Source organism: Stigmatopora nigra, chromosome 18 (assembly GCF_051989575.1).
Source record: "Stigmatopora nigra isolate UIUO_SnigA chromosome 18, RoL_Snig_1.1, whole genome shotgun sequence".
In the NCBI taxonomy this organism is placed as follows: Eukaryota; Metazoa; Chordata; class Actinopteri; order Syngnathiformes; family Syngnathidae; genus Stigmatopora; species Stigmatopora nigra.
In genome coordinates, this window is record NC_135525.1 from 11,872,235 (window position 1) to 11,893,029 (window position 20,795).

General features: G+C 50.7%; 3 protein-coding genes across 11 annotated transcripts; 2 read left to right on the forward strand and 1 right to left on the reverse strand.

The window, feature by feature from the left end:
- The first annotated feature begins 1,497 nt into the window (after nt 1-1,497).
- Nucleotides 1,498-14,536, forward strand: itgb4 (integrin, beta 4). Of its 6 annotated transcripts, none has more exons than XM_077738232.1 (43): nt 1,498-1,580; nt 2,227-2,345; nt 3,538-3,629; nt 3,754-3,836; nt 3,968-4,069; nt 4,158-4,362; nt 4,506-4,602; nt 4,668-4,839; nt 4,985-5,248; nt 5,359-5,448; nt 5,527-5,649; nt 5,737-5,904; nt 5,969-6,045; nt 6,133-6,341; nt 6,431-6,534; nt 6,659-6,754; nt 6,880-7,015; nt 7,111-7,236; nt 7,315-7,433; nt 7,599-7,632; nt 7,714-7,908; nt 7,995-8,098; nt 8,185-8,243; nt 8,347-8,370; nt 8,448-8,596; nt 8,736-8,915; nt 8,997-9,145; nt 9,233-9,440; nt 9,528-9,845; nt 9,934-10,106; nt 10,197-10,377; nt 10,454-10,591; nt 10,818-11,000; nt 11,081-11,209; nt 11,324-11,482; nt 11,543-11,695; nt 11,959-12,093; nt 12,305-12,454; nt 12,536-12,724; nt 12,812-12,967; nt 13,061-13,225; nt 13,347-13,466; nt 13,585-14,536. In XM_077738232.1, the coding sequence occupies exons 3-43, from the start codon at nt 3,551-3,553 to the stop codon at nt 13,719-13,721; spliced, it is 5,838 nt and encodes a 1,945-aa protein (XP_077594358.1). In that variant the 5' UTR covers nt 1,498-1,580; nt 2,227-2,345; nt 3,538-3,550; the 3' UTR covers nt 13,722-14,536. The 6 variants fall into 6 exon arrangements, with proteins under 6 accessions (XP_077594358.1, XP_077594359.1, XP_077594357.1 ...); XM_077738233.1 differs by lacking the exon at nt 1,498-1,580 and adding an exon at nt 1,746-1,865; XM_077738231.1 differs by lacking the exons at nt 1,498-1,580; nt 2,227-2,345 and adding an exon at nt 3,315-3,361.
- LOC144211212 (E3 ubiquitin-protein ligase TRIM21) lies at nt 14,204-17,870 on the reverse strand. Of its 2 annotated transcripts, none has more exons than XM_077738252.1 (10): nt 17,665-17,870; nt 17,078-17,201; nt 16,909-17,007; nt 16,722-16,829; nt 16,502-16,654; nt 16,240-16,383; nt 15,990-16,041; nt 15,899-15,925; nt 15,690-15,716; nt 14,204-15,577 (listed from the first exon to the last, which is right to left on the reverse strand). In XM_077738252.1, exons 2-10 carry the CDS (start codon nt 17,138-17,140, stop codon nt 15,003-15,005), a joined length of 1,248 nt encoding a protein of 415 aa, XP_077594378.1. In that variant the 5' UTR covers nt 17,141-17,201; nt 17,665-17,870; the 3' UTR covers nt 14,204-15,002. The 2 variants fall into 2 exon arrangements, with proteins under 2 accessions (XP_077594378.1, XP_077594379.1); XM_077738253.1 differs by lacking the exon at nt 17,665-17,870 and adding an exon at nt 17,333-17,567.
- LOC144211211 (uncharacterized) lies at nt 17,431-20,790 on the forward strand. Of its 3 annotated transcripts, none has more exons than XM_077738248.1 (16): nt 17,431-17,501; nt 18,120-18,262; nt 18,344-18,448; nt 18,566-18,641; nt 18,705-18,861; nt 18,943-19,009; nt 19,077-19,135; nt 19,214-19,249; nt 19,330-19,382; nt 19,459-19,591; nt 19,715-20,029; nt 20,099-20,164; nt 20,233-20,292; nt 20,418-20,503; nt 20,567-20,655; nt 20,735-20,790. In XM_077738248.1, exons 2-16 carry the CDS (start codon nt 18,226-18,228, stop codon nt 20,767-20,769), a joined length of 1,374 nt encoding a protein of 457 aa, XP_077594374.1. In that variant the 5' UTR covers nt 17,431-17,501; nt 18,120-18,225; the 3' UTR covers nt 20,770-20,790. The 3 variants fall into 3 exon arrangements, with proteins under 3 accessions (XP_077594374.1, XP_077594376.1, XP_077594375.1); XM_077738250.1 differs by lacking the exon at nt 17,431-17,501 and having other exon boundaries at nt 17,774-18,262; nt 19,715-19,917; nt 19,984-20,029; XM_077738249.1 differs by lacking the exon at nt 17,431-17,501 and having other exon boundaries at nt 17,775-18,262; nt 18,964-19,009.
- The last annotated feature ends 5 nt before the right edge of the window (nt 20,791-20,795 follow it).

A 20,795-nucleotide genomic window follows, 5' to 3' on the forward strand; every position in this document is an offset into this window, starting at 1 on the left:
AAAGTGCAGACTTGGATGCCTCCGCTTCACCAGGACAACAACATCTTCACTGTAAGTAACACACCACATCTTTGCATTCTTAATATGGAGTTGATTAGCCTCTTTGAAAATGTTGAAGTGTTCAATTGTGACAATGCAATAATGCATAAAGACGGTTCAGTCCTATTTTCATTTGAATAAATGGTTCCTACATGTAAATTTAAAGTCTTGGGGAAATATTGTTGATAATATAGTTGCCTTTTAGGTCCTGGTCATGTAAGTGTTCACCAAATCTGCCTAGAAAATGATTTTTTTCAGATGACTACTTCCAAACAGGCTTCTAAACTAGTTTGGAATTTTGCCAGTTCATTTACGGAATTCCTTCCCCCGAAAGGTGGGCTATCATTCTTATGGATTGTAAGATTCCAAACAATGCACGTGACGGGCTCCCTGGGAACTCTTGTAAATGAGGCATATAAACATGTCGTGGTGGTCTTAGATTCCTTCGAGGGGAAGCCAATTTCATGTCATGAGTCTTTTGCCTTTCTTTGACCGTGAAAAAGCGCCGTCGGGACCAAAGTGTCACTTGCAGAGGCAAAATAAAAGAAAGGAAAGGGAGGGAGGGAGGAGGAAGATGAGTATGTGCCACCACAATACCCCCCCCCCCCCCCCCCCCTCGAGGAAGAAGCGCGCTTTTGTAGTCAAGCCGATCTGGTTGCTAGGGGCAGGACTTTTTCTATGCCACTGTTCATTCCCAATGGCCATTGTGCTATGTACAGTGCAAAAAGAAAAGGCCGGCCCCGCCTCGGCCGTGTACGTAATCCGCCTTGCAAACTTTTTCATTTGAGCTGGAAGTCATCGCTTGCCATGCTTGGTCAGACAATGCTACTAGGGGAACAACAAATGTAATTTTTTTTCCCCAAATAGGAAATAATTGGTGTGCATGCAGGCATCCAGAAGTGACACAACATGCAGTTAGTCATTCCCCATTGGAGCAATCTGTCCTCTTCGTCAGAATAACTGAAAAAAAGTGTGTGAGGGGCCGACCATGTGAATCATTCCACGTCCGTCTCCTTCCGGCAATAAATAATAATGAAAGCACCTCCATTCATTGCATCAAATTAGCGGTTTAACAAATGAGGACATGAGTTGTTTACATCCGCTTTAAATTGAGCCATTAAATGTAGTTGGTTTTGCTGTAAAACCTTCAAACATCAGCTCAGGAAATGCATCAACATTTCGTCATTGCCAATTCACATATTTGCTTAATTCAGGTGGTATAAAATGTATCTTTATGAGCTGGCCGGGAGTTTCACAATCATGATATTGCGTACGACTCATTTCACCTTTTTAAAATGCGTTCTTAAGAATTTTGTATCACCCATGGCAAATATCACTGCTCTGGAAGGTAGAAAACATCTCATCAGCGCGACACCAAAACTAAATTCATGTTTTTTGTTGTTGAGAATTGTTGTTATGGCCAAGTCTCAAAAGTTTTTTTTTTTTTCCTCATTTGCAGGAGCACTTGCATTGAGGGAAAACTCCATCCTGGACGGCCTAGTCTTATCGGACCTTTGGGCCCTTGACGCGCCGTGTAGTAGGTAAGCGCCTTTGTCAACGGACCACTCGAGGATCGAGTGTCACGTTCCCCGGGCGGCCCACGTGCCGACCGACCGGCCGGCCCAGTGGAGTTGTATTCATATCAAATATTTGTGCCGAGTGGAAATGGGGGCGCCTTTGTGCCGAGGAGGGGAGGCCACATTCCCACTTTCCCACATTGGCCCCAGGGCAGAGTTGTGCTCCGTGCGCCACTCCCGAGAGCTTGGGAGGAGGCCATTAAAGGAGGGGCCCAGCCTAGCCTAGCCCCCGCGCTCAAGCCCGCACAGGTAACGTCTCTCCCAGTGGAATGTGGGAGAGGGGTGTGGGGATTTCACATTTTAACAGGGTGTGGAAGGTGGGAGTTGACTTGGATGTCCTTTCTCCTCACCTGAAATGGGAGTGTGCACGCATGTGTGCGCATGTGTGGGGGCTCCGAACTTGAAGGAGGGACCAAGTCACATTGGTTCACTTGCTCAAGATCGCTTTACCACACACTGGCCTGTCGTGTGTTTCTGGGCAATCCCGTCAATATTTCAACACAAAGAACTGGCAAAACTCTGAAGAAAAGAACTTTTTACTGTATGCCGGAAAGGGTTTTTCGTTGTTGCCAGGACTTGAAGATTTCTTTTTTTCTTTGGTCTCCGACAGGCGGATGAACATTTCTCCAAGTCTGGGCTCGCGAATGCCACATCGGATCCGCCTGGGGGGGTGCTCTGCTTCATTCTTGTTGGACTGTTGAACTCGGACTGCCGCCAGGTCACAAGCAGGTTTGTTTACGTCTTTATGTTCTCTTCGTGGTCACTAATTAACCCGGATTTTTAAATTGCTCTTCATACTTACTCCTTGTGCATATTTTGGGCTGACCAAAGTTCCTAATGAGCTGATATCATCTTGAACTATTGACTATATTTTTTAAACCCAATTTTATATCCAAAAAGTGTGCTGTCATTATTATAAACTAAATTCTACTAAACAAGTATAGTTAAATGGAGTTTAAAATAAATCATTTATACCACCATCAACTATTAACTGTGGACCCCCCCCCCCCATACAGTAAAAAATGCTCCATTTTGATTAAGATGAACAAAATAAGATGCAATTGGCCTATGAATAAATGAAAGAAAAATGAAATTTAAAAAAAAATCCTAATCAAGCACCCAGCCAGAATGTTATGAAAAATGCTTTTAATGGTGGCAGTGTCAGATTGCTTTGGGTTTTTTTTCCAGGTGCGACGCACTAGTAGCTCCAGGCTACTTTTCTTTTTTTTCACCTGATTGAGTTACTGTTACTGTTCGCCATCATGTCCAACTTTCAACCAAATGTAGCTGTGATGTTTTACGTTGGCGTCGCTCTTTGCCTGGTTTTTGTCTGCCCCCTAACCCTAACCCTAACGATCACCTATTTCTTCATCTATTTACCCAAACGCCTGAAATCGTGACCTCTACGCTCTAATAGAACCCTGTTTACCGCAAGAATAACAGACATTGCTTTGCCTGCACATATTTCTGTGATTGATAGTTATGTTTTGTAGGAAAGTCCTTATGGTGGTCAATGATTTACAGGACACACACACACACACACACACACACGGAGGGTAGTACACACCTGTGGTCAGCTCACAGTCACAGGGAAGTGTTAGGGTGTCTTTCCCATGTGTTTACAGGCAGATTTTTTGGGCTCTGTTTCTCACCCCGTGGAGAAATTCTTCTTTGAGAGGCTGAATCGTCTCTGGACAAATTGCCCTTCTCGTCATGGCCCATTTATTTGATTACTTTTCAAGTCAGTAAGTGGCGTCAAGTGTAGAAGGGAAACATTTCAGTACTGACGCTAGTATGTTATTTTGTATTTTTATAAGTACTTTCAAGTCCTTTCATCCCCAGTTTATTTTCTAAAAACATGTTGTTGTTTTTTTAGCATTATTTTAGCATGATTTTGTGTGTGTGTGTGTTTGTGTTTCAGGGGCAGGAAGGCCATGGAGAGATGGACATTACATCTCTCAGTGGGACTTGGACTTTTGCTCCTTCTCACCACTTTCTCCTCCTACACTCAAGGTACCGCGTTTGTGGTGTCTGATCAGGCTACATTTCCCGGGCCCAGATTCTGTTCTGCACCAGGATGACTTTCGCTCTCGGCTATCTAACGCTTGGCCCATTTTCCTCTTCTTTCTCTCCACAGCCAACTATTGCTTTGACAGCAGATCCAAGACCTGCTCGGAATGCCTGCAGGCGGGAACGGGCTGCGCTTACTGTCCCGAAGAGGTTCGAGCATCTCTTAATGTTTTCAGTGCGCTGGCAATATGCAAAAAAATAATAAAAGAAAGCCACCACGGATGTATTTTCTTCCATTCTGAGTAAAAACATGCTCAAATGACTTTCCACTTGACCTTCAGACCTTTAATGGACCTCGCTGCGACCTGCAAGCAAACATCCTGGCTCAAGGCTGCAGCGCCGGCGCCATGATCGTAGCCCAGAGCGCCATGAAGATCGAAAGAGTAAGTTCTCTCTCTCTCTCTCGGAGGTTTTATTTTTTCTTTCCGAAAGGCCGTTAGGCTGACAATGCTCTTCCCTGTCGCTGTGCAGAACCAACAGATTGACATCCGAAGGGCCCAGTCGCAGGTGTCCCCGCAGCAGATGAGCATGTCTTTCCTGCCGGGGGAGGAGAAGATGGTGGACGTGGAAGTTTTTGCTCCCACCAAAGGCCCCTTGGATCTCTACATCCTCATGGACTTCTCCAACTCCATGGAAGACGATTTGGACAACCTGAAGAGGATGGGCCAGGAGCTGGGTGAGCGTCTCTCTCTCTCTCTCTCTCTCTCTCTCTCTCTCTCTCTCTCTCTCTCTCTCTCTCTCTCTCTCTCTCTCTCTCTCTCTCTCTCGCCGGCGTCCGGCCCACGTCCGCCTTGCCGTAAACCCGCGGTCACCCGACAGCGTCGCTGGTGAAGAAGCTGTCGGACGACTACACCATCGGTTTCGGGAAGTTTGTGGACAAAGTCATCGAGCCCCAAACCGACATGAGGCCCGAGAAGTAAGATGCAATTGACCTTTTCCAAAACCCCGGCGCGTTGTGACGACGACCACGTCCCATTCCAGACTGGCCAAGCCGTGGCCCAATAGCGACCCGCCGTTCTCTTTCGAGAACGTCATCAAGCTGACCAACGACTTGAACTTCTTTACGGACGAGCTACAGAAGGAGAGAATCTCCGGCAACTTGGACGCCCCCGAAGGCGGCTTCGACGCCATCCTCCAGGCCGCCGTCTGCGGGGTAAACGCGCGTCCACAAAAGCTAACGCTTTGTCCAACCCTGTTTTTTTGTAACCTCATTTAACAACTATCTGCGAACCGCAGTGAAAAGCATGGGTAATTTCCATCTGAGACCATTTTTGTTGTTGTTGTTGTCCTGTGGTCAGGATAAGATCGGCTGGCGCGAACACAGCACCCACCTGCTGGTTTTCTCCACCGAGTCGGCCTTCCACTACGAGGCGGACGGCGCCAACGTGCTGTCGGGCATCCTGCCCCGCAACGACGAAAAGTGCCACCTGGACGGCGAAGGGCGATACGAGAAGCACACCTCCCAGGATTACCCCTCCATCCCCACTCTGGTCCGCCTGCTGGGCAAACACAACATCATTCCCGTCTTTGCCGTCACCAACCACTCGTACACCTACTACAAGGTCGGTTGCTCGGTTCACTCCACGCCGCTTTACGCCGCCTTACGCCGCTTTACGCCGCGCCTTTGACGACGAACGCCGTTAACCGGGCGGCCTGGTTGTCGACTTTGCAGAAACTCCAGACGTATTTCCCCATCGCCGAGGTGGGCCTTCTGCAAGAGGACTCCTCCAACATCCTGCAAGTCATGGAGATGGCCTTTAAGGTAAATAGTTACCACTGGATCCCATCAATGGAGGCACCAGTTTTTTGTTAAATGCCCCACCCCCCCTCTTTTCTTCAGAGTATCCGTTCAAAGATGAGCATTCGGGCAGAAGACCGACCCAAGGCTTTCGAGGCTCAGTTCCTGTCCACCGCCGGAAAGGTGGCAGAATACGGCGCCTTTGATTTCAAGCCGGGCGCCATCGTAAGCCACCGGAGCCCCGAAAAGCCGCACGTTTGTTTGAAATTTCAAGTGATAAGTCACCCCGACCCTTGGAAACGTTTTTGGCAGGGAAAATTCAAGTTGCGTCTCAAAGCCCAGAGGACCATCGACGAGTCGCCCGTCTGCAAGATGGACGTGGACGAAAAAGAGGGACGGATAAGAATCAAACCCACCACCTTCGGCTCGGCCGTCAACGTGAACGCCAGAGTCCTGTGTCCCACTTGCGACTGCGAGAAGGTAGCGACCGTAGAGGCCGGTTGGCCAAGACTCGCTCCTTTATTCTGCTCTCTTTCTCCTCCAGTCGGCCGTCCGGAACGCGCCCAGATGCCATGGAAACGGAGACCTGGTGTGTGGGAAATGTCAGTGCCACGATGGCTGGTGAGAAGAAAAAAAAAAATCCAAATATGCCCTTTTTTTTTGTGGATTTTGAAAGCCCACTTACAGCTCCTTTCGCTTTTTCTTCAGGTTGAGCACATTCTGTAACTGTTCGGCCAGCGCTTCGGCCCTGGACACCGGCCTGTGTATTGGTCCGGGATCGACGGAACCTTGCTCGGGTCGGGGGGATTGCCTGGAATGCGGAACTTGCGTCTGCTACAAACCCGACCAGTTTGAAGGACCTTACTGCCAGTACGACCGAACCCAGTGTCAGCGATTCGGCGGCTTCCTTTGCAATGGTATCGTTGACGTCTCCCTTTTTGAGAGTCGGTCGCTACGCCTCGCCGTTAATTCTCTTTTTTTGTGTGTGTGTCTCAAACCAAATTAGACCGCGGCTCGTGCGTCATGGGTCGCTGCGTGTGTTCTCAGGGCTGGGAGGGAAATGCCTGTCAGTGTCCCAAGAGCAACCAAACCTGTCTGGACAGCAACGGGGTCGGTACAAGTCCTTTGTTTCGCATCTCCCGTTACGCTGCTTTGTCCTGGCCGTATCGCCAGTTACCCGCTTGTCGGCATCCCCATTTTCTCCCCTCTCTTATACCCCTTTTCTCCATTTTAGGGTGTTTGCAATGGACGTGGGAAATGCCATTGTGGCCTTTGCGAGTGTCCGGAATCGAGTTTTGAAATGTCATCCACCTGTGAGCCAAATTTCCAGGTATCTAGCAAGCACGTATCCATTTGAAATGAAAAGCATGTATCCATTTGAAAGATTTATAAAATGCACGTTCGGTTGTGATCATTTTTGTCCGTTTTTGTCCGTTTTTGTCCGTTTTTGTCCAGGCCACCACGCTGGGGGTGTGCGAGGCTACGCGGAGCTGCGCCCAGTGTCAGGCTTGGAAGACCGGAGAGAAGAAGAACAAGGAGGAGTGTGCCAAGTGTTCCTTCAGAGTCACCATGGTGGAGGAATTAAAAGAAGGTGGCGGAAAACATCCCGCTCTTAACTTTAGGATTGTACCAAATATGGACCTGGCCAATACAGGCATGTGTGTGTGTGTGTGTGTGTGTTTTCAGCCGACAAGGTGCTTCACAAATGCACGTTCCGAGATGAAGAAGACGACTGCACGTACCACTACACGGTGGAAAACTCCAAATTTTCCGCCTCTAAAGATTTGGAGGTCCAGGTTCTCATGAAGAAAGGTATTGCGCTTTCTTTCAACCAAAAAACAAATGTTACATCAAGGTTTTCAAGGTCTTTTTTTCCCCCCTTCTTTTCAGATTGTCCAGCTGGCAGCCTTCTGTGGCTGCTCCCTCTCCTCTTGTTCCTCTTGTTACTGCTGGCACTTTTGCTCCTCTGCTGCTGGAAATACTGTGCCTGCTGCAAAACCTGCTGCCAGGTAAAAAATAGTCACTCAAATCCATCAATAAGAGATGCTTTAGTCTGCATTGAAATTTGTTCACGTTTATTGGTTGATGAAGCCAGCCTTGGTCACGTTTACTCGGTCAACCTTGGTCAAATGAGCAGAAAACTAAAGGTCTTTTGATTGTGTCCCTTTCTCAAGAGCTGCCTGGCCCTGCTGCCTTGCTGCAGGAAAGGTATGAGCCGGCGCCAATCCTTTTGCCAATGTGTCACTTGGGCCTAAGGCCGATGAATTGTCCCGTCGGCTCTGTCTTTAGGCCGCACGGTGGGATTCAAGGAGGACGAGTATCTTCTCCGCCACTCGCTGCTGACCTCGGACCACCTGGACACGCCCATGGTGAGGGCGGGGCTTCTCAAAGGGACCGACGTGGTCCGCTGGAAGGTGACGGATAACGTGCACCGCAGTCCCAACCACCCCCAGGCCTTGATCAAGCCCAACCCTAAAGAAACCAGTGAGTACAAGGCGGCATTGGAGACGGAGTCACTCGCGTAATGACAATAAATAGCATCGAATTCATTTGTGCCTTTCTCTTTGTAGTCGAGTATCCCATCTCCCTGCGGGTCAACAGGCGCTTTTCCGAGAACTTGTCTCGCCCGGACTCCAGAGATGCGGAACAGCTTCGTAAAGAAGTGGCAGATAACGTAAAATGGACTATTTTCTTGGTTTATTCCTGGTGATGGATCTACTACTGTCATACCCCACTGAGGTTTGCTTTTTTTCCCCTTAGCTTAACGAGGTCTACAAACAAATTCCCGGGGCCCAGAAAATCCAGAAAACTTCCTTTAGGTAAATTTTGAAATTGAATGAGTAATTAAAAAAAGAACAGTATTGGCATCAGTCAGGGGTGTGGGTGCAAGTTTTAATCCAAAATCTGTCCTTTTGCTTGCAGAACACAGAGAAATGCAGGGAAAAGGTTACATCCTCCTCCATTCTATCCAAGTTTCAAAGTACGCAAACTATACATTCCGGACTCTTATTTTTGCCCTTCAGGCAGGACTACACCATCTTGGACACAATCCTGTCGGCGCCCCGCAGCAGCTACCCGGAAATTGTCAGGCTGACTGTGAGAAATGTCCAATCGGGACGCTTCAACGAGCTGAAAGTCTTGCCCGGTTACTACACTGTTGCCACAGACAGGGGTGCGACGGACTCTTTTTTTTTTTTCAAATCTCCTCTTTCTCTCTATTTCTTCAAATGAATATCAGCCCCGGCATGTTGTGGCTTTGTCGGAGAGGAGCCGCCGTATTTGTTTCCAACCGCTTGGTTTTCCCTCCTCAGAGGCTACGGGGGTGATCGAATTCCAAGAGGGCGTGGAGTCGCTGGACGTTCACGTGCCTCTCTTCACCAAAGATGAAGACGACGACAAGAAGCAGCTCCTGGTGGAGGCCACCGACGTGCCGCTGGGCATCGCCAAGATTGGAAAACGTTTGGTCAACATCACCATCATCAAAGAACACGGTCAGGGGAAAAAAAAGAAGAAAAACATTCCCTTTCATTTGCCCGCGGCGACTTAAACACGCCTTCCTCGTATCTTTCCAGCCCCCAGCATCTTCTCCTTCCTCCAGCCGTCCTACACCTACAGTCGACACGACGGCGTGGCCAATATTCCCATCGGCCGAGAGATCGTGGAGGACGGACGCACGCAAGTGTCCTACCGCACGCGGGATCTGACGGCCAAGGATAAAAAGGTGACCGCCGCTTTCTTTTCATATGAAACGTCAAAGACGCGCCTTTCATTTTTATGTGGTGTGTGTGTGTGTGTGTGTATATTTTAGGACTACGTGACCGTGGACGGAGACTTGACTTACGGTCCCGGCGAGACTCAGAAGACCGTCCCGGTCCGTCTGTTGGAACTGGGCGAGAAGGACGCCCTCCTGGACGACAGACAAGTCAAGCAATTTGTCATGGACCTCAGTAACCCGCGACAGGGCGCCAAGCTGGGGCGCTACCCGAGGACCACCATCACCATCGCCGATCCGCCAGGTACCGGTCCGGGACAGTGGGGGCTTCCGCGGAGCGCCCCGGGCCGCACGACTGACCCTCCGCCCCTTTTTTTCTCCCCTTGACCAGATCCCGGCGCTATTATGTTCAAGAGAGGCACCCAAAGCTTCACCACGGCCGATTCATCTTACAGCATCCCGGTGGTGCGCACTCGCAACCGGGACGGCCCGGCCACCGTCAAATGGCGCACAAAGAAGGGCCAGCGGGTGGACCTCTCGGGCACTTTGAAGTTTAACCCCGGAGAGACGGAGAAGACGATCGTGATCGACCCCAGGAGTCACCCGGTTTTGGCTCAGCCCGACTCCTTCCAGTTGGAGCTCCTGGAGCCGAGTAGCAACGCCACCGTGGGAGAAAGGAAAACCACCGTCGTCAATGTTGTGGAAGGAGGTCGGTGGCGATCCGCTCCGTGTCGTTACTTAGAATTTCCCCGCACACGCGGTTCACCTGACTTTTGTTTTGCCCTACTCTCCTGTAGGCCCCAGGTCTCCCGAGTTAGCCCAGATGCAGCAGAAAGGCTTGGTGTCTCCCAAAAATAGCTTGCCCGGTGGTCGCCTTCTGGCCCCGGGAAACCCCAAGGCCAAGGCAACCGGACCCAGGAGCATCCGCCTCAACTGGGACCCGCCGGCCGGAAACCCCGCGGGGTACAAGGTTCGTCAAATCTCCTCCGTGCCGTGACATAATAGTCATCTGGAGCCTTGTTTTGTAAATGGTTGGGTATCCGGGGGATTTGGGTTTTAGGTCAAGTACTGGATTTACGGCGACCCAGAGAAAGATGCTCAGGTCTTGGACGTCAAAACTCCTCACGCCGATCTGACCAATCTGTACCCCTACTGCGACTACGAGATGCGAGTGTCGGCCTACAACGCCTCGGGAAACGGCAATGAGACCGACGTGGTGGCTTGTCAGACTCTGGAAGACGGTAACCGGCCGTCTCTTTGGTCTTTGGCCGTACCGGATCGCCGCGGCAATAATCCTATGCCATCGCTTTTGCGCAGTGCCCGGCGAACCGGGTCGACTGGCCTTCAACGTCATCAGCCCCACGGTCACTCAGATCAGTTGGGCCGAGCCGGCCGAGACCAACGGTGACATCACGGCTTACGAGGTCCTCTACACCCCCATCGACGACGACATGAGTAAGAGAACCACCAGAGGGCGGGACATTAGCACGCGGTTATCCCAAACGGTGGAGCCAGCTCAGATTTGTAACGGTCAAATGTGGTATTTGAGTGAGGCCTAGTTTTGTAGCAAATTGGTTTGAAAGGTGAACCATACCCTTTTGTTGTTTGGGTTCACCGAGTGACATTTTGTCTGGGTGCGGACGAGGGTATTTCATTCTTGATGTGGTCTTTTCTCATCCAGAGCAAATGGGGGCAGCCAAGAAGGTGAAGATCGACAACCCAAAGAAACGCATGCTCTTGATTGAGAATCTGGTCAATGCCCAGACCTATCAATACAAGGTCCGCGCCAAGAATAGCGTGGGCTGGGGCCCCTATCGGGACGCCACCATCAACTTGGCGTCGCAGCCGGCCAGACCTCTGTCCAGTGAGTCGCCATCCTCTTTCGGGGGAATTTCCCACCGGCTAAAAACACGGGCCCCCTCCCTCTCTCTCTCCGTCTTTCAGTTCCCATCATTCCGGACGTCCCCATCGTGGACGCCGAAGCGGGAGACGAATACGACAGTTACCTGATGTACAGCAACGAGGTGCTGAAGTCTCCCGCCAGCTCCAAGACGCCCAGCATGTCTGGCGATGGTGCGTGTCTTTTTCAAAATGGCTGCCATATTTGTATGATTTTCCCCCGGGGAGGAGAATCCCAAGTGGTGACGTTCTCCCGACGCCCTCGGCTCCCGTCTCCTTGTTTGACAGATTACACGACCAACGGAAAGTGGGACCAGAACTTCCTTTTCCCGGGCGGTTCGGCCACGCGCAACTTGTCGTCGTCCTCCTCGCCCATGTCCTCTTTTAACTCCAACTACAGAGGCGGCTCCTTTAGCACGGAAAACACCACCACCCACTACATGCCAGGTCGGAAGAAGGTGGCCCACGCTTCCCTAGAGTGGTACGCTAACTCCCCTCTCCTTACAGGAAGCCCTCTCAGAGGCGATATGATGGGCGGAGTCAGCGGAATGCACACGTCGGAGGTGGTGATGAGGAAGCGCTCGGAGAGAAGTTACGGGGAAGAAAACATACGGGACTCCATCGTCATGGGAGACCTAGCCAACAAGTTTGCTGAAATAGGTAACGTAAGAGTGGCGGAATACCCAGATGGATCCGTACGGTAGACGCAGCTAAGCGTATGGGCCGGCATTATGGAATTGGATGCACGTGAACATGCTTGTGGTGGTAGTGGTGATGGCTGAGGTGCGGATCGGGCTGACAAAGTGGATCCGCGGGAGCTACGCTGACTATGGCTCTCTCTCTCTCTCTCTCTCTCTCTCTCTCTCTCTCTCTTTCTCTCTGTTTCCGTTTGGGCTCCTCTTTTCCGCGCACCGCGCCCTCAGGTGCGTACGGCTTGCCGGGGTGGCAGAGTCACTCTCACGGCCAGTTGGGCTACAACCCGTCCGGGGGTCCCAGGGCTAGGACGCAGTCTTCCGAGGTCAACGAAGCCCTGTATGACCTGGAAAGAGTGCTTCAGGGTAAGTGTGCTGCTCTAGTTTGCATGAAACGGGGACCTTTTTACATTGCCTCCAATGTAAGATACGGTCTTCAAGCCAGACTCCGGTGGCAAACTCCGGTACTGCATGGTTGGTCCTCATGGTGTTTTGCCTGAGCCCGCTTAGTGTAGGACGTGCTTACTTGCCAAGGCGACATCCACCCAACCAACCACCTCACAATGTTTCCTTTCAGAGGCCAGACTTAGCCCCGGGGTCCCCGACACCCCCAGCCGCCTGGTGTTTTCGGCTCTGGGTCCCACCGCCCTGAAAGTCAGTTGGCAGGAGCCCCGTTGCGAGAGGGACATCTCGGGTTACTCGGTGGCGTACCAGCCGCTCAACGGAGGTGAGAGGGGTCATTGAACGGGCAGGCTCTCGCTGCGCCTCCGTTCACCCGTTGACTTTGTGGGGTGGCTTTTCCGTCCAGGCGAAACCAAGCGCGTCAACGTGACCAACCCGGCGGAGAACTCGGTGATCATCCGGGACCTTCTTCCCAACCACTCCTACCTGTTTAAGGTGAAGGCCCAGAGCCAAGAGGGCTGGGGTCCCGAGAGAGAGGGCGTCATCACCATCGAGTCGGCCGTGGATCCGCGGAGCCCCCTGAGTCCCATGCCAGGTTCCATCCACCGCCACGCCTCGGGACGCCCCTTCCCCGGCGAGAACGCTCTGGCGGTGACCGCCCTCCTCCCTCCTTTGACGGCAGGTTCCCCCTTCACCCTGAGCACCCCCAGCGCGCCGGGTCCGCTGGTCTTCACGGCGCTGAGCCCCGATTCGCTGCAGCTCAGCTGGGAAAAACCGAGGAAGCCCAACGGAGACATCCTAGGCTACGTGGTCACCTGCGAGCAGCTGCACGGAGGAGGTGATCCGGAGGAGACCGTTCTTTTTCGATCTCGTGAAACTCTTGCTTTGATTTTTCCTAACTTCTCTGGCTCCCGTTTTTTTTTTTGTCCAGCGGACACGCGTTCCTTCCAGGTCGGCGGGGACGGCGCCGAGACCCGTCTGACCGTCCCCGACTTGACGGAGAACATCCCTTACAAGTTCAAAGTCCAGGCTCAGACCACTGTGGGTTTCGGCCCCGAGAGGGAGGGCATCATCACCATCGAGTCTCAGGATGCAGGTACGCCAAACTAAATACAGAGAAAAGTTGCTCGTCACAAAAAATTGCCTTGAAATATCTTCTTCCGTCATCATGGGATGTTTCAGCGCACTCATCTTATTTATCCTCATTTTTTTGGCAGGGGCCTTGTCTCAATTTCACAATCAATCCATGACAAGGAGGGAAGTTTTCAACATGCCCAGTGACATGAGCACCATGAGCAGCATCTCGCGCACCATGATCAACGACCCCTTCTTCTCAGGTACGCCGCCGCCTGGATTTTTGGCTATCTGAACTGACTCGATTCTAGCGCTTACACGACGACGACCGCTCAATATTTGCCCGCGGGCTATTCCGACCATTTTGCTTTTGTCCGACAGACGGAATGACGACCACCACCACCACGCAGCACGTGGAAAGCAGCGGCATGATGAGCCGCCAAGTCACCAAGGAAGTGGTGCAGAGGAGCGTCATGGGTGCTACCGCCGTCAGCCAAAAAATGTTTTACGACTCCTAAAGTCAGACCATGCCTTGCTAGTGGGCCAAATATTTCTTTTAAAAAGAGTCCCAGAGCTCATGTACAGTCGACAAAAACGTCAGAGACGGCGGCGCTACCAAAACAAAAGAAAAGGGAAAAAAAACTAGACACTAAACAAAGTCTGTTACAAACTTTGATCACTGGTTCCTTCTCCGCCATCTTTGAATTCATCCGCACACAAAGAGGCAGATAATCTGTGTGCGCTTAATCCGACACGACGCCGCCCTTGACACATTGATTAGCCTCTGTATCATATTTCAGGACAATGTCACATTAACATATTTACTGGTGCCGGAGCCTAAAAATGCTCTCGCTACAAAAGCACATTTGTTTTACTGAATGATTTGCCTCAAGTGCTTTCATTTTCAACGTCAAAAGGCAAATTAGGTTGACGGAATGGAGTCGTACAAACGTGCCAAATACTATAGTCGCTTCCTTAAGACATTTTCTGCAACAACTGCTGGATTTGCTCCCAAGTTTTTATTTTATTTTCATGATATATATATAAAAACATAGTACTTAATACTGATGTGTTTTTGTTGGAATGCATTAACTGGGATTCCATACAAGACATAAAGATTGTATATTTGCTGCACAAATATAGTCAATTTGTATGGAATGGTCGTAATATATTTCTGCTTATGCAACAACAAAATTTCATACGTTGGGTTTTTGACAGGAATGGGAAGATTTCTTTTTTTTAATCGCATCAAAAAAGGTACAAAAATGCGCTTGCCATTGTATTTTCTGTTTGTCCCATCATCTATTGCACTTAATAAACATAGATTATCATTTATTGCCTTAGCTGGATTTATTGAAGTAGGCAAAAGGCATTCAGGAAAAAAAATACTGCACATGTAAGCAAGATTGAAATATCGCCAGCTTTAGAATGAAGCACAATGACACTTTTGTATTTTGTTTCTAAGTAGCAAAGAAGAAAAAAAACGGACACTATTCAAACACCGCCGTTAAACAATCCAAGCCCCTTCTTTCTCCTATTGCTACATTGTGATTTGAAGGATCAAAACATGAGTGAGCCTTTTCCTTCTTGTTATTCAGCCGCCTCATCCCCCATTATCAGGTGGAAAATACATTTGAAAAAGTCCTTATGGCACAATTTGGAACTATTCCCAAGTCAATGGAGGCGTCTCATTTCCAGCAGTCTGTTTGTCGTCCTCTTCAGGCATCTTCCGGCCGTGAGACATGAAAAAAAGGTAACGCCGTCCGTCCGTCCCTCCGTCCCTCCCTTTTCTCCCAGCGTTAATTCCAGAGACACGGTCCGGGACAGAGGCAGCGTTGTCTGAGCCCCTTTGGCCGGATGACCAGACCCCGGAGCAGCTCCACCGTCCCGAAGACGGGGACCAGCTCTTCGGTGAAGCGCTCGTTGAAGGTGTAGACGTGGGAGCGCCTGTCCACGTCGTAGAAGGACAACTGGCCCCGCTCGTAGTCCAGGTAAACGCCCACTTTGGCCGGGGCCAGCCTGGGGGGCAGCCAGGTGGCCGGCACGCTCAGGGCTTTCAGATCTCCGCCCCGCTCCAGGCGCAGGGTCAGGTAACCGGCGCCGGAGTCCAGGGGGCGGAAACCGCGGCGGGGCGCCGAGGCCTTGGCCACGCCCAGCCGCCAGTCGCGACGGCCCACCTCCACCTCCCAGTAGTGGCGTCCCGAGACGAAGCCCGGGCGACCGGCGGCGCACCACCAGCCGTCGAAACGGCCCTCGCCGCGTGGGATGTCGGGGGGCGGGGTCGTGGGCGGGGCCGGGGCGCACCGCATGCTCCTCCCGTCGCCGGAGATCGCGAGTTGGGGGTTGGCCGAGTCCGGGTCCAGCGTCACGTCCTCTGCGGCGTCCCAAAAAAAGACATTCTCAATCGATTGGACATCATTTTTTTTCTTCCCCCGATGAGTTGGATTTTAAGATATTGTTACTGCGTATAATAGGATGTAACATACCGGAGGCCTCACAGATCCAGTTCCACACTAAAGAGAAAAAAAAAAAAGACATAGATCATCATCATCATCATCATGACTCAATTCAATCATTGTCTCTAATGTTTTGTTCTTTGTTACAGCCGCATATACTTGAATGGATGCCAAATGATTAACCTGGTGACAATAACAATTAGCAGTGTCTTTCACACTCGTCTATAGCTGCCACTTACCACCGTGGGGGATGTAGTGGACGGCCTCTGAAAAAGAAGGGACATGGTTACAGTTTTACAGCTGGATTCCTGCACTTGGTCAGCATCTCACCTATGTTCTGGTTCCTCTGTTTTCTGACCAACCATTCCTTGGTCACGTCCTCCTAAAGGAAGGACAGAGCAGAGTGGGTGAATATATCACATCAAGCCATTGTCTTTGGTTTCCATTGTAAATGGCCACCCGTTGTATCCTTTTGGGACATTCCTTCCTTTGTAAGACTGACACAATGTTTTTATCCTTTCACTTTTCAAGGACGTCTTTTCGGAACCCGGCTGTCTTTTAGGAAGAGACACGGACAGACCTTGACGGGCCCGTCGGCGTCCAGCGCCACCAGCAGGAGCAGCTCCAAAGCCAGGAGCAAGTTGGGCAGGTGACCCCTCTTCCACTGGAACTCCAGATCGTCCAGCATCATGAGCACCGGCTCGCCGGGCCACACGCCGCCGGCCTTCCCACAGAGAAAGGGGGCGGGGGGGGGGGGGGGGGGGGGGGGGGGGAGCCACGTTCACTCACTGGATCCTCATCATCATTTGGATGCGATCCACGTGGGTAACGTGGCACCTCACCTGGGTCCCGTTCCTCATTTCCCGCGTCCAGTCCATGATGATCCTCTTGTGGGGTCCCATTTCACATTCCCCCCCGGCTTCCAGGATGCAAAGGAGTTGACCTTTCCAGTCCAGCTTCTCCGACTTGTCCAGCCGGGACGGGCCGGTTTTTGCCTACGGGAAGAAGCCTCGGTCAGAGCGCCGCCGGCTGGAAAATGACGGCAATATTGGCGGGGCCCACCTCCACTTTGTTCTCCAGCACGGCGGCCCACTCCACGATGAAGTCCCGACACAGGGCGGGCGGCCAGACGTCCCGGCCGGCCCAAATGTGCTGCAGGACGTTGGACCTCTAAAAGAAAGGAAAGGCAATGGCACGGAACGTCAGAAGGAAGGTGAATTCCAAATCTAGTAAAAGTGCTATATTGCACCTGGCAAATTTTGCTGACTTCTCGGGCCAGCTCCATGATAAATAACTGACTCTCCAACAGCGGCTCTTTTTTTTCCAGCTTCACTCTCTTGCGGGATTCCTGGCCAAAGAAGCGGAGCGATTCGGATGACTGGGGCTCCCCTGTGGCGGGCGCTAGTTTGAGTCCTTACCTTCAGACGGTTCTTGAGCCTTTTGGCAGGTTCAATTAAAAACTGGAGGCATTCCTTCATCATTCTGACGGTGGCCCGAGTCCGGTACTAGATGAAGTTAGACGGGATAATAAAGGACTCCCACCTGCCCAAGTCAAAGGATCAAAAGTATAATACAAGAAAAGGTAAATGGAGGTGAAAATAATCATGAATTGGACAAAAACAATTTTTAATCCTAAATTAAAAGAAGAAATAGAAGAAAATCTACTCACTGACCCCTAAAATTCTAGAAAATCTTTTCATAAGTAAACAGTCAAAGTGATATCATTTGATAGCCATGTTCATTCACACTTGAATCTTTTGCAGGTGTCCGCGAGACAGAGAGAGCTGGGAACGAGCGAGATTAGAGGAAATCCAGGATTATCGCTCGTGTGTCGTTGCCCAGGTAACCAACTAACTAACGAACTAACTACTTGTGACTTTCTTATTTCAACGCAAACAAAAATGTTTCATTCAATTGAAAGCTAAAGCCCATCGACTCTGTTAAAGATTGAAAAAGAATGAAGAGCATCTCCCATCATTTGCGGAAGTTTGCGATTTGGACCTACCTTTTAAGAGGAAAAAGTGTCCGTTTGTTTGGAACAATGTTGTCCCCGCGTTTGCTCCCAATTTGATCAAGTTTAGCGCATCCCGAGTAGACTCGATGAGCACTGGCTACTGCGACAAAAGCCACTGAGATGAGCCAGGGGGCGAGCACTTTGGCTTTATCCTCCCTGCTTGACGTTGGCGCATAATGACCACCTGAGGACGCTGCCGCCGTCACATTCAAATCTCATTTTGTCTGCAACAAACCGAGATCAAAAGTGACTTACCTGGCATCTTTTCTCAGTTTTCTTTATCTTATGTTTTACAGCCCTTTGAATCGCTGATAGTCAAATTATATCGACGCTCGATTTTGTATTTTCAAGCAGGTTTTGAACGTACGATCGGAAGAGGTCTTTGAACGCACCACGCTCGTTCATAGACCAACACAGTGAGCGACTGCCACCGCATTTCTTTTCAGTGTCGAAAGCTCGTCTAAGCAACTTTGGATTGACACTGTCTATGTGAAATATTCCCGGATCCGGCCCAAATGAAGAGAGAGTTGTGAATGTTTTTGGTGACAGCTGATGGCACCCAGAGATCCACTTGTCAACGCTCTTAAAGGTAACGACGTCGGGGATGTCCCTTTTTTTTCTTGAGCCCTTTGGCATTTGCCCTTTTTCTGACCTCTTTCCTCTGGGCTAGCCTGCTTGTTGAACCTGCAGCCGTTGGAGGCGGTGACGGACAGCAACCCTCACCTGTCCAACTGCTGTCAGCTTCTCGAGTTGATCTTCCGGAAAGGACTCCAACGTGAGTGTTGCTCTTTCTTCTATTTTGCCCCCAAAAGTCCATGCGAATCCCAGAGGAGGTTAATAGAAGCTCCCCCTTCTTTTCCAATGTCACTCTTGATGGGTGCTTTGTTTCCAGAACCCGTCCTCAGCCTGGTTCGGCGAGACTACTGGCAATGTTTTGAACGGCTCCTCCGCCAAGATACGTGCGGCAGGTACGCTCGTGAACCCGCGGAACGTGGACCCCCCGACTAATGTCGACCCGCCTTTTCGGGCAGGTCGCACGGCTTGGCGCGCGCCGTGGAAGAGGCCAAAAGTTGCAAGAAGACGCTGTCGGCCCAAGGCCGAGGCCGGCAGCTGATCCGGTTGGCTCTGGTCCGCGGGGCCTTGCCGGCCTTCGTGGCTCACCTCCTGCACACGCCTTCCGTCTTGGAGGTCAGAAAAGCAATTTGAAATAATGAACGATTGTGTCCAAGTTGACAAAAATCCCATGTCTGTTTGCTGGTATTTTCCAAGAGTTTTTCCTCCCCCTTTCAGTGGTACAGCCCAGCCGTCTCCATCTTCAGAAAGCAAGAGTTTTCAGGTGAATGTTTGAAGGAATGCAGGCCCCGAGCCCAATCTTAATGACGGGGTGCGTCTGCTTCTTCCAGAACCCTTCATGTCTTTGCTGCTGGTTCTCTCTCACGTGGAGTTCAAACTTGACTTGCAGGTCAGAGCTGTTTTCAAAATATCATCGCTTGTCAGTTGACGGGAATGGGCTGCCTCACAAATGTATGTCTCTGGGCAGAATTGCAGTTTTTTGGACGAGAGCTGGCTTTTACCGGTAAGAAAAAACGTCGTCGTCCATTCCGATTGTGTTCATCGCCGGCCGGTCTGATGAAACGATTGGTGTATTTTGGGCAGGTGTGCGAGACCTACCAAGTGGTGCCTTGCCGACAGACGGGGATGCTGTTGAGGTTTGCGCTTTTGTTTTATCTGGCCTTTGAACGAGGGCTTTGAAAGAGCTCCCCCTCCCCGCCTGGGTCTTGTCAGCTACCTGGGCGGCCGCGTTTTCCTGCGGGACACCGTAGCCGGCGGCCAGGCGGACGCCGACGGCTTCGTCCGCCACGGCGACGTTATCGACGAGATCGACGGCATCTGCCTGAGGAATCCCAAGAATGGCCAGGTGGGAGAAAAAGCCACGCCATCCGTGGATGTCTGCACTTTACAAAGTGTCATTTAAGTACTTGTATAATGACAATAAAGGCCTTCCATTGTAATTGTTGGCAAGGATCCATGTGTTTCACAGGCAGATATGATTCTATCACGGCTGAAAGGCTGCCCGCTGTCCATCCGCCTGGTGCGTTGCAGGGCCCCGGACGGGACCGTCTACGCTCCTCTGGTCAAAACTCTGCGGGCGCTCAAGACGGAGAACCTTGACCTGGGCCCCGCCCCTTCCCGCCAGCCACCCTCCACAAGACTCCCTCCGACACAGCTTCTGAAAGAGGGAAGGCAAGTGGACGCGTGGGATATAACACACCACTCAAACACATCCACCATTGCATCTCTCCTTGACAGGATTGTGTACATTGTCCAGTTCTTGGGGGCAAAAAAGATGGCAGTGGTAAGTTCTCCTTTGTTTCCTGCTCAAGCATGGCAGAGGTTGGACCGATTGGAATTGTTCTATTTTTAGCTGGGGACAAAGGAGAGGTTGCAGTCTGCTATTTCACACGTGTTACAGCAAAACCAGCCCAGCAAGGTTAGCGCTGTAACAGAGCACTCGTCACTATTGATTGATTGAAGCACACAGCGCCCTTGATTCCACAGGAAGTGCTTTTAGACCTACAGGAAACACACTTAACGTGTACAGAAAGAAATAGCAAAGTGGTGAGTGTCCATATTTGGCTTTTATTCCTATTATTGGACTCTTGTACAGTATATGTTCCCAACAATGTGTGTCCAATTCAATTGAAATGGCCAAAATGTCAAAAGCTTTGTTTTTTTTTTTGTAGTTGCTATGCGAACATCACTATCCCGATGTATCCTGCGTGGGGCGTTACGCTCAGCCAGATGGCACCATGCTGGGATTTTGCGTCATGTAAGTACCACAGCGATTGTGCAATTGAGCGCTCACGGTTAAATTCAATTCTGTCCTTCTTAGAAACCGATCGCCCGAAACCAAAACCTTCAGTTGCGTGGTGCTCAAAGCCGCCACTTCCCAAGAGTGTCAAGCTATCGTTTGCCACGTGGGTAAGTAAGTGCATACTTAACGTCTGCCTGCAGTCAGAGTAAAAAAAATAAACAACAATTATAAACTTTTGTCTTGCAGCCACTGGGTTCAAGCACACAGAGTGGTTTGTATAAAATTGTTGTCAATAAAAATAAGTCAA